Source organism: Pinus tabuliformis, chromosome Q (assembly GCF_031772625.1).
Source record: "Pinus tabuliformis cultivar Carrire ecotype Pingquan chromosome Q, CPIR1, whole genome shotgun sequence".
Classification (NCBI taxonomy): Eukaryota; Viridiplantae; Streptophyta; class Pinopsida; order Pinales; family Pinaceae; genus Pinus; species Pinus tabuliformis.
Genome location: NC_142296.1, coordinates 374,422,442 through 374,433,858, shown reverse-complemented (window position 1 = coordinate 374,433,858; position 11,417 = coordinate 374,422,442). Strand labels below are relative to the sequence as shown.

The 11,417-nt window shown below is 38.5% G+C and overlaps 1 protein-coding gene across 1 annotated transcript; it reads right to left on the bottom strand.

Annotated features, from left to right (window-relative positions):
• Positions 1-2,937: 2,937 nt before the first annotated feature.
• LOC149219728 (uncharacterized) lies at positions 2,938-3,378 on the bottom strand. Its single transcript, XM_089386897.1, has one exon. The coding sequence runs from the start codon at positions 3,376-3,378 to the stop codon at positions 2,938-2,940; it is 441 nt and encodes a 146-aa protein (XP_089243023.1).
• Positions 3,379-11,417: the final 8,039 nt, after the last annotated feature.

Here is an 11,417-nt window from a genome sequence, read left to right as displayed (position 1 = left end):
GACTAGGGGAATAGGGTTTGAAGTATTTTTTGAATTCTTTTTAAAAGAATCTGTGGAGGAAACTTGAAAAGGAATTCTGGAAATTAAAATCAGAGATTCTTTTTTTTTTTAAAGGGGCAACATAATCAGATTTTGTTTAGAAAATAAAAATCAGAAAGAAACCCTAGTTGAAAGCAGATTGTGGAGAAAATCAAATTCAGAAATAAACCCTAGAAGCAAAATTTAGAAGCAAATTTTTATTAACGTTATAGAAAGAAATGGCTAAAATGACGAATGCAAAGTTCGAGGTGGAGAAATTCACCGACAAGAACAACTTTTCTTTATGGAAACTAAAAGTTAGGGATTTTCTTGTGCAACAAGGGTTGCACAAAGCATTAGACGGGGTGAAGAAGAAACCTGCTAGCATGACATATTCGAACTGGGAGGACTTGGATGCCCGAGCTCTCAGTAACAGCGGTTATGCCTAGCGATGAATTTCTCTTCAATATAGTTGAAGAAACTTCAGCAGCAGGTTTGTGGGGGAAACTGGAAACATTATATATGACCAAATCGTTAACCAACAGAATTTATCTAAAAAGACAATTGTACAGTCTTCGGATGAAGGAGGGTACAAAAATTGTAGAACATATAAAAAATTTTATTACACTTATTTGCCAATTATCGGATATGGAAGTTAAATTTCAGGAAGAAGACAAACTTATCACCTTGTTGTGTTCCCTGCCTAAGTCATGGGACCACTTCATTACCTCTATCATTTTGAGCACAACTAAGTCCTTGGAATTTGATTCAGTTGTGGGAGCTCTGTTAGCTAAAGAAGGAAGAAGTCCAATGTTGAAACCTCTACATCAGAAGCCATGGTAGCCAGAGGACAGTCAAAAGAAAGAGGGGAGAAAACAAGGGGTTCTTCCAGATCAAAATCAAAGGGCAAGAAGTGTAAGGCGAAATGTTGGTACTGCAATAAAATTGGACACCTCAAGAAAGACTGTTGGAAATGGAAAGAGTCTAAAAACCCAAAGAAGGAAGAAAATCAAGTTGATTCAGGTATGATAGATGAAGTTTTATCTGCTGAAGAATTATGTATGGTAGATGAAATTTTACTTGTATGTAATGTCTCTCAGAATTTTGAAAATTGGTTGTTAGACTCTAGTGCTTCTCATCACATGAGTCCGCACAGAAATTGGTTTACTTCATATGAAGTTGTAAATGGTAGTTCTATGTTTATGGGTAATAATGTATCATGTCAGACTATTGGGATGGGAAATATCAGGATTAAAATGTATGATAACACAGTTAGAACATTAACTAATGTTTTCTTTTTCTTTTTTCTTTTTTTTTAACAAGTTCGGTTAGATGATATATTACCAAAAAAAGTCTTGGAGCAAGCTCCTTTTACATTCCGCTATTCTGATATAATAGACTAAGCAGTAAGATAGGCACGCAGACCTTTCTCATGTGCTTAGTATCAAAACTTCAGAGGTTTTTTTAGCTATTCTAGGGTATTGCCTGACATATTGACCAACTAAGAAAACAAATTTACATAACATGTATTCACTGAGATTTATGGTTTATAAACTGAGTAGTCCTGGGCTGCTTGATGCATGTTGTTGTTGTTGACCGAGTTCTCCCCTTCACTGCTCGTGGCTTTGCTTTTGTAGTAGTCCATTGCTTCCTCTAGGTGCTTGCACTTAGATTTCAAGGCCATAATATCTTCTTTTTGAACTGCCATATTTCGCTTCTGAAAACTGTATTCCATCCGCATTTCACTTCGGAGGTCCTTTAATGACTGTTGCAGCCAGTGTATCATGATCTTGTTTCCCTTGCATGCTGGGCATGAGTCGTTCCTAGCTGCCTTTTCAATGGGGTTGAGCTCCATTTTATTGCTCCTTCCTCTTGCTTTGCTAATCTCCCTGATTCTTGTTTTATCTACGATAGCTTTCCTTCTACTGTTAATTGCTAGCCTTTGAGCCTGTGCAGCCCTACCTTGTTGAGTGATGTCCTGGCTTTTTTGAGTATTAGCAGCGTCTTGAGTGACTTTGGGCTTAGGTGTGGACCTGCGAATGAAACAATGCTAGAAAACGACAGTAGAAGTCTTGCTTCGAATGGTGACAAATTGGAGAGAGGCAAGGGGCTGAAGGCAAGCGGTGCGACCAAGATGACTATGAGACTGTGAGAGGATTTGCAAAAATGGAGGAGTGGATAAGAAACAGATATCAGTGAAGCAATCTAGATTTACTGTGATGAGGGGATGTTAGGCGTGCTAAGGTAAGACAAAAAGTTGGGCACTGGAGTACACAGGGTTCTGAGAGTTGAAATCTATGGCTTTAAGAAACAGGAGAGGACTGAAATCGAGCGAACTATATCTGTGCTTGACAATAGACTCTCTGTGGACACAGTCATGCTTACTGGATGTTAACTTACCATTTCTCTTATAGCCCATTCTATCTTCCATGAACCTGCAATTGGAGGCTGCCACTTGAGTGCGATCGTCCTTCCTGGATTTTCTGCCACGATTTTTCCCAGTGCATCTGATTTTTATCTCATAAGTCTTGTGATCAGGGTTTCCTTCTTTGACATCATTCATGTGAGAATCCTTGTTATCATGATTTTTCCATTCACTACCCATGTTTTTTTTATTTTCGCATTGGCTATGGTTCCTTTGATATGCTGTGCTTTCCAAATTTTGATTTTTTCCTTTATTCCGCCTGCTTTGTCCCTTGATTTTCCAGAACTTTGGGCTTGTCATTTTTAGTTGATAGTTATGGCACAATGTGGTAGTATTCATCTTGATTCTCTCTAACTATTCCTTCCTCTTTTTCCACAGCTTGATTTGCATGATGGTCCGCCTGCTGATTATGTATCCTCAAAACATGTTTGAAGGTTACATTGCCAGAGCCTGCTAAATTCCTTCTGATTCTTTTGATGGTTCTACTCATAAACTCATTGCTTGGGTTCCACAGCTTGATTTGCATGATGGTCCGCCTGCTGATTATGTATCCTCAAAACATGTTTGAAGGTTACATTGCCAGAGCCTGCTAAATTCCTTCTGATTCTTTTGATGATTCTACTCATAAACTCATTGCTTGGGTTCTTGTTTCGAACCATTGCCTCGACTATGATGGCTGAGTCTCCTATAATTATTGGATTTTGGATTTCTCTTTTTTTAATCATTCTTGTCCCCATCAGCAAACTGTATGCTTCCGCCTTATTATTTGACATTTGTCCCAGTCCCCATTCATAGGTGACTATTTTTTTCCCTTTTGGATCATGAATTATTCCACCAGCTCCTGCCTTTCCCAGATTATTCTTTGAGGCTCCATCAAAATGCATACAATGTCTGTTCTGAAGTTTTTTCCAGCTTTCAAGTTCCTCTTCAGTCATTCTTAATTTCCAATTTTTTTTTGAGTTTTCTTTTCTCTGTCCTTTTTGGCCATTGTTGTCTATTATGGCTTTGCTAAGCCAGTCCCTTTCTTCTTGTTGGAGAATACTGTAGTCTGTTGGTGCAGTTCCTTTTTCATTGAGAATGTTGGAAGTCAATCCCCAGGTTTTTGATAGTGTTTTCCCAATTCTTGGATTTTGGTTTTTGAAAATGCACTTATTTCGTGTCAGCCAAATTTTCCAACATAGCACTGTTGGGATACATTTCCATATTCTTATAATTATGGCTTTCTTCTTTGTTGCATAAGGGTATGCTTTCTCAAGTGTTTTGAGAAATTCTGACAATGGTTTTTCAAAGTTTATGTTCATTTCCAGTGGCTTCATAAGCTACTCCCAACACTCTCTTGAGAATTTGCACTCTTGGAATAAGTGTTGAATGTTTTCTTCCGCCTTCTAACATAAAGGACATCGTCATGGCCCTTGGAAGCCCCTTTTTTTTTAATTTTCACTAGTCAAAATATGCCCTTTCAAAAGAGTCCATATGAAGATTTTTATCTTTGGCAAACTTTCGGATTTCCAAGCTATTTTCCAGGAGTCCCATTCCTATTGGTCAATCTGATCTTGAAGGATTTTATATCCAGATTTGACTGTGTATTGCCCATTTCTTGAATCCCAAAGATAGTTTTCTTCCTCGTCATAGTGGATTGGAGCTGCCCCTTTTAAATGCTGCCTGATTTTGGTCCATTGTCCTTCCAGGATTGCTGGTATGGCTGGGATTTTCCACTCCTGCCATTCCTTTTGATTCCACAACGAGATTGAATGTAGAGTGTTGAATCCTTTTCCTTTCAACCATTCTTGAATACCTTCAACTTCCGGATAATTCTGTATTTGGTCTTTTCCCATGATCTTGTCCTCCCAAATCGATATTGTTTTTCCATTACCTGGAATTTTTGAGATGTGGCTACTCATTAATGGGATTACTTTTTTGACTAGCTTCCATACTTGGGTACTTTGTCTGATTGGGATGTTTCCCTTCAGCAATTTTTCCTTGGATCCATCCATGTATTTGTTAATGAGGATTTTTTTCCACCAGCTCTCTTTACCTGTAATGAGTCTCCACACTATTTTCATTCCAAGAGCTACATTCATGAGCCCAGGCAGTCGGATGGATAGTCCTCCTTTTTCATAAGGGAGCACTACTTGTTCCCACCTGACCAAACTGAAATTTTTATTTTCTTGCTTCCCACCTTGCCATAGAAAGCTTCTTAAGATTAATTCCATCTGTTTGTGGGCGCTTGCTGGTGCCATGATTATAGCGTATTGATAAATCGGCAATGCAGCAAGGATAGCTTTTGTTAATATCACCCTTCCAGCCATGTTTAGCCACATCATTCCCTAATTATTTATCTTAGTTTGCTTTTTTTCAATCTATTTTGTCCATATTTCTGCTTTTGTGCTCTCTTTTGAGATTGGAAGTCCCAAGTAGAAGAAATGGTTCCATTTTTCTTGTGCTAGGATTTCCATGATTTGGGAGATCCTTTGCATGGTTCTAGGTGGAATATTCCACCCATAGATCCTGCATTTTGTGTTGTTTAATAGCCCACCTAACACCTGTAGAAATTCATCAAGAGTTTTTTTTAATCTTCTGGCTATTATTGTTGATGCTCCTCCCAGCAACAGAGTATCATCCGCAAACAAGGAATGGTTTATGGTTTTTATTCCTTTTGCTATTCTCAGCCCTGTTATAGTTCTTTCTTTCCTCTGGGCTTCCAATGCTCTGCTTAAGGTCTCTGCCATTATTATGTAAAGAAAAGGGGAGAGAGGGCAGCCTTGCCTAAGACCTCTAGTGCTTTGGAAGAAATCACTGGGTCTTCCATTTATGAGTGGGGCTATCCATGGGGTGGAGATGCATTCCTGTATCACTCCTGTTATTTCTTTAGAGAAGCCAAGTTTCTGGAGGACAACCATTAGATATGGGTGGCTGACTCTATCAAAGGCATTTGCCATGTCTAATTTGATTATCATACCTTTTTCTTGCTTTTGAATACTGGAGTGGACAGCTTCCTGAACAATTATGACATTGTCAATGATTTGTCTGTTTGGAACAAACCCTCCTTGGTTTTCTGATATGATTAGGGGCAGCACTTTCTTAATTCTATTTGCCACTATTTTTGTTATTATCTTATAAGAGGAATTACAGAGAGAAATAGGCCTGAACCTATTGAAGGTGGTGGGATTTGACTCTTTTGGGACAAGGGCCAGATAGGAGGATTTTGTGTGGCCTCCCATATTTTTTTTTAAAACATTCTTCACCATTCTTATGAAGTCCTTTCTGATTGTATACTAGTGATTTCTAAAGAAAGCTATGGTGAAACCATCTGGCCCTGGTGCTTTATCCGGGTGCAGGCTCCATATGGCCTCCACTATCTCTTCCTCTGTGGGATCTTTGCACATATCTGCGTTTTGTTCTTTTTTATTTTCTTTTTTGTGTGCTGAAAAATTTCTTCATACTCAGTAGTTTCTTCTATGGCTGCAAGTAGATTTTTGAAGTGCTTGTAAGCTACTTTTTTTATTTCTTCTGCTCCTTTAACTTCTTGATTTTCCACTTGGATCTTTTCTATTTGGTTTCTTGCTCTTCTGATTTTCATAGTGTTATGGAAAAAAGAAGTGTTCTTGTCTCCTGCCTTGAGCCATAGGCTTCTGGATTTCAGTCTGGCCTCTTCTTCTTCTTTCCTATTTTCCCTGTATATTTCCCAAAAGATTTCTTTCTCTTTTAAGTAATCCTGCTTGCTTTCTTCTTTGCCCTCTTTCTCCGCTTGCATGCTGTCCATTTTCTGTTGTAGCTCTTTTTTCTTTTCTTTTCTTTTTTTATTTCATTTAATCTTGCCCATTCCTTTAACTTGGCTCTTACATTTTTTAATTTTGTCTCCCAAATGTAATGAGGTGAGCCTGATATTCTTGGTTCCCATACTTTTTTTACTAACTCGCTGATTTCTGTGTTACTGTCCTAGGTTGAGCTGTATCTAAAGGGGAGGGGGCCTTGGTTTTCCATTTTGCCCAATATTATTACTACTGGTTTATGATCCGATGTAGTGGTGTGAATGATTTTTGATTTGATAGAGCTATAACCTGTTGCTATACTTTCTTGGATTAAGATTCTATCCAACCTTTCTTTGATATTGCTTTTACCCACTCTTTTATTGTTCCAGGTGTATTTCCCATTATTTGGGGGAATGTCCAAAAGGATGTACTGCTCCATTATTTCTTCTAAAGAATTCCTGGAGGGATCCACTTGATAAATTCCTCCAAATTTTTCCTCTATACTTCTTACCAGATTTAAGTCTCCTCCTAAAATCACTTTCCCAACTTGTGTTTCTTTTAACACTTACTATTCTTTATCCTTATAGTGGTTGGGGGCATATATATTTATGACCCTGTATCTCTCTTTTGTGTTGATTTGCCTGAGGTCCGTTATTATCCAATGCTGATATGTTTTCTTTTGAATTAATTCCCATATTCCTTTTTTCCATATTGTGCATATACCCCCTGAAGCTCCTGTTGCCTGGATAGCTTCCCCTTCATAGTTTCTAAATTTTTTTTTAAGATTTTCAGTGTCTTGATTGCTTGCTTTTGTCTCCTGGATCATTAAAATATCTGGGTTTTCATTTGCTAATATGTCTCTTGCTGCATTTTCTTTAAAAGATGTCCCCATTCCTCTGCAATTCCAGGAGACTATTATCATTATTTACCTGTTGGGTGGTACATAGTTCCCTTCCCCTTTTGATGGCTTTTCTCATTGTTCCCTGTGCTTTTCCCTAGGAAAGTATCCATAGGTTGTTGCGTTCCTAGAGCCATTTCTTTTGCTGTTGCTTCATCCCTTAGTTCTTTGTTTGTCTTTCTTCCCACTTTTTTTTGGTTTTCAGTGTTTGGGAATGCTTCCTTTGCTTGCTTTCTAGTTAAGATTCTATCTACTGAGGGAGGCAGAGAGTGGTGGGAGTTTGAGATTCTGGGGGAGTGAGGAGATTGAGAAGGGTTGGGAGAGTGAGGGGTTCTAGATCTAGATCTAGATCTAGATTTAGGTCCAGGGGATGAGGGGGCAGAAGGATCCAATGGATCAAATGGATTTGCAGTGGCGAGGTCTGCATTGGCAAGAAGGGTTGAGCTTCAATGGATGCTATGGGCTACGAAGGAGGTTGGATTGGTTGTTTGTTAACTGTTTTTTTTCGTTTGACCTACTCCCATTTATTTCCAGTTCCTCCATTTTTTCACTTTCATTTTCTTTTCTTTTTGTACATCTATTTGCGAAATGACCATATTCATGACATACCTTGCATTTGAAGGGAATTTGTTCGTAATCCAGCTGTTGTATGTGCATCCACTGGTCCACTTTGATTTTGATAGCTTCTGGGAGTCCTCTCCCTAGATCCACTTCAACACATATTCGGGCGCATGCATGCATATTTTCCTTTGGCTCGCATCTGTCGATGTATTTCCCCACTGCGTTTCCTATGGCTTTAACTGATTCGTCTCCCCAGCAGTGGAGAGGAAGATGCGGCAATCTAACCCATATAGGTACAACGCTTGGGACATCCATTTCTGGATCAAAGTCCAGTGTCCATCTGTTCAGATACAGCCCCCTTGTATCCATAAAATATGGCCCATTCCTGAATATCAAGTCTCGGTCCTCCTTGGTCTCGAAATGAAAGGTGTAATACCCTCTACCGCAGAACCTGATCGAAATTTTTCCATTTATTGAAGCCGACCAGTTTCTTTCTACCCATTTTTGGACAGTCTTGGGTGATGGCCACAACCCAGTAAACTGCCCTACTAATCCTCGTTCTGCCAGGGAGAGTGCTGCTTTTCGTGGGAGAGCAGGAGGGAGTGATATCTCTGGTATTTCTTCCATTCTTTTAACAAACTTTGAGATTGTTGGTCGGTTCTTTGTCGGACCCATTGCAGAAATGAGGGAGGAGAAGGCTTTGGTTGTTACTTCTGATTCATGTTGATGATCTTCGTTCTCTAATGGATCCATATTGCTCAAACCTCAGCAGCAGTAGGCCATTGAGGGCAGCTACAGATGGTTGCGTGCTTGCAGCAGGAGGTGTTGACTTACGATCTCTCCTTCCGTGGTCTGGAGTCGGGCCTCAGCAGCAAGAGGCCGCTGAGGAGCAACAAGGGTTGTGATTCTAAGTGCTGCAACAGCTAGGGCTACGCGCGGGCATCCTCAGCAGCTCTCATCGCGTTTTTTTTTTTTTTAATAGAACATTAACTAATGTTAGACATGTACCTAAATTGAAGAAAATTTTGATTTCTTTAGGAGTGTTGGACTCGGATGGTTATAATTTTACATGTCAAAATAGAGTGTTGAAAGTCTCAAAAGGTGCCCTAGTTGTTATGAAGCCAGAAAAGGTCGAAAATCTTTACAGACTCAAAGGAAGTACTCAGGTCAGTGAAATAGTGATTGTGTCAGAGAAAGAAGAAGAAGGTACTCGCCTATGGCATCGGCGATTGGGTCACATGAGCGAGAAAGGTCTTCAGGTATTGATGAACCATAAATTACTCCCTGATTTGAAATCCTTGAAGTTGGATTTATGTAAACAATGTGTATATGGAAAACAGTGTAAACGGAGGTTTAAAACTAGAAGTCATAATAGTAAAAAAAAATTAGACTATATTCATTCTGATCTGTGGGGACCATCTCATGTTGTATCATATGGAGGTGCTTTATATTCCTTAACATTTATTGATGATTTCTCCTGGAAAGTTTGGGTGTTTATGTTAAAAAAGAATGCTGATGTATTCAATGTCTTTAAACAATTTAAAGCAATGGTATAAAAAAGAACAGGAAAATCAATTAAATGTTTGAGAACTGACAATGGTGGTGAATTTACTTCTCTAGAATTTGAACAATATTGTAAGGATGAAGGAATTGTTAGACTTAAAACTGTTGTTTATAATCCTCAACAAAATGGTGTTGTTGAACGTATGAATTAGAATCTTATGGAAAGAGCCAGAAGCATTATCAGCAATGCTAACCTGCAAAAGGAGTTGTGGGTAGAAGTAGTGTCCACTACTTGTTATTTAGTTAACTGATCACCTTCAATAGCAATTAATTGTAAAATTCCTGAAGAATTTTGGTCAGGTCAGTCTTGTGATTATTCACATTTAAAGATATTTGGTTGTGATGCCTATGCTCTTATTCTAAAAAATCAGCGTTCAAAATTAGATCCAAAATCGAAATTTTATGTCTTTGTTGGGCATGACTATGTGGTGAAAGGATACAGGTTGTGGGATCTTACTTCACAGAAGATAGTCATTAGTAGAGATGTAACATTTGATGAATCTTCTCTTTTAAAATAAGATGTTGAAAGAATTGAACAGGAATAGGTATCTTCAAATCAGCAAATTCAGTTGGAGGCTAGACCTTTTTCCGAAAGTCGAAAGGATGGAGAAATTTTTGGAGGAAAAGTTGAAGAAGATGCAAAGGAAACTGTTGAAGTTTTAGAACCAGTTCAGCAACCAGTCACTCTAAGAAGGTCTACAAGGGAAAGAAAAACTCCCAAAAGGTATGAAGATTTCACTTCATCTTTTGCATTGATTACTAAAGATGGGGAACCTTCTTTTATCATGAAGTATTGAAGGATACGAATAGCAAAAAACGGAAAACAGTTATGGAAGAAGAAATGGATTCCTTAGCCAAGAACAATACCTGGGATCTTGTTGAACTTCCTGAAGGGAGAAGTGTTGTTGGATGTAAATGGGTCTTTAAATTGAAACGGAAAATTGATGGAAGTATCGAAAGGTATAAGGAGAGGCTGGTAGCAAAAGGGTATTCTCAGGTTGAAGGTATTGACTTTCATGAGATTTTTTCACCAGTTGTAAAACTTGTTTCTATTCATACTGTGTTGGCACTAACCGCATTACTTAACCTTGAGTTAGAACAGTTAGATGTTAAAACAACTTTACTACATGGTGATTTGGATGAAGAGATATATATGGAACAACCAGAAGGTAAATTTGTACAACGTTGCAGCAGAAGATTAGTTTGCAAGCTCAGAAAATCATTGTATGGCCTGAGGCAGTCTCCCAGGCAATGGTTCAAGAAGTTTGACTCCTTCATGATGAGACAGAACTTTATTAGAAGTGAGTATGATCATTGTGTATACTTCAAGAGTTTTAGTGGCATATTCATTATCTTAGTTTTGTATGTTGACAATATTCTTATTGCAAGCAAAAGCATGGAAGAGATCAACAAGTTAAAGGCTCAGCTCTCTAGGATGTTTGATATGAAGGATCTTGGAGCAGCAAAACATATCTTGGGCATGGAGATACACAGAGACAGGAAAAATGGTAAGATTTGGTTATAATAGCAAAATTATGTGGAAAGAGTACTTGAAAAGTTTGGTATGAACAATGTGAAACCTATTAATGTTCCATTAGCTTCCCATTTTAAGCTTTCTTCAGTTTTGAGTCCTAGAACTGATGAAGAAAAGTAGTATATGTCTCGGATACCATATGCTAATGTTGTAGGCAACTTAATTTATGCGATGGTATCTACAAGACCTGACATTTCACATGCAGTTGGATTTGTCAGCAGGTTCATGGACAATCCAGGTGAAGAACATTGGCGAGTAGTGAAATTGGTGCTTTGGTATTTAAGAGGCACAAGTGACCATTGCATCATCTTTAATGGTAGTTAAGGATCAGTTTGCGGATATATGGATGTTGATTATGCAAGTGATTTGGAAAAAAGGAGATCTACTACATGTTATGTCTTTACTCTTGCAGGTGGAGCAATTAGCTGGATGTCAAAGCTTCAAGAAACGGTTGCTTTGTCCACTACCGAAGGAGAATATATAGCTGCTTTAGATGTCAGTAAAGAAGCAATCTTGTTAAAGGGTCTACTTGATGAGATTGGAATGACGAGGGAGAAATTGAATGTATTTTGTGACCAAGCACATTGATGTAAGGTATCATTTTATGAGACATGTGATCGATGGCGGAAAAGTAGCTCTCAAGAAGGTCCATACACGGGAGAATTG

Coding starts and splice junctions, on each gene's coding strand:
- LOC149219728 (XM_089386897.1), bottom strand. CDS start 3,378: ATGACTGAAGAGGAACTTGAAAGCTGGAAAAAACTTCAGAACAGACAT.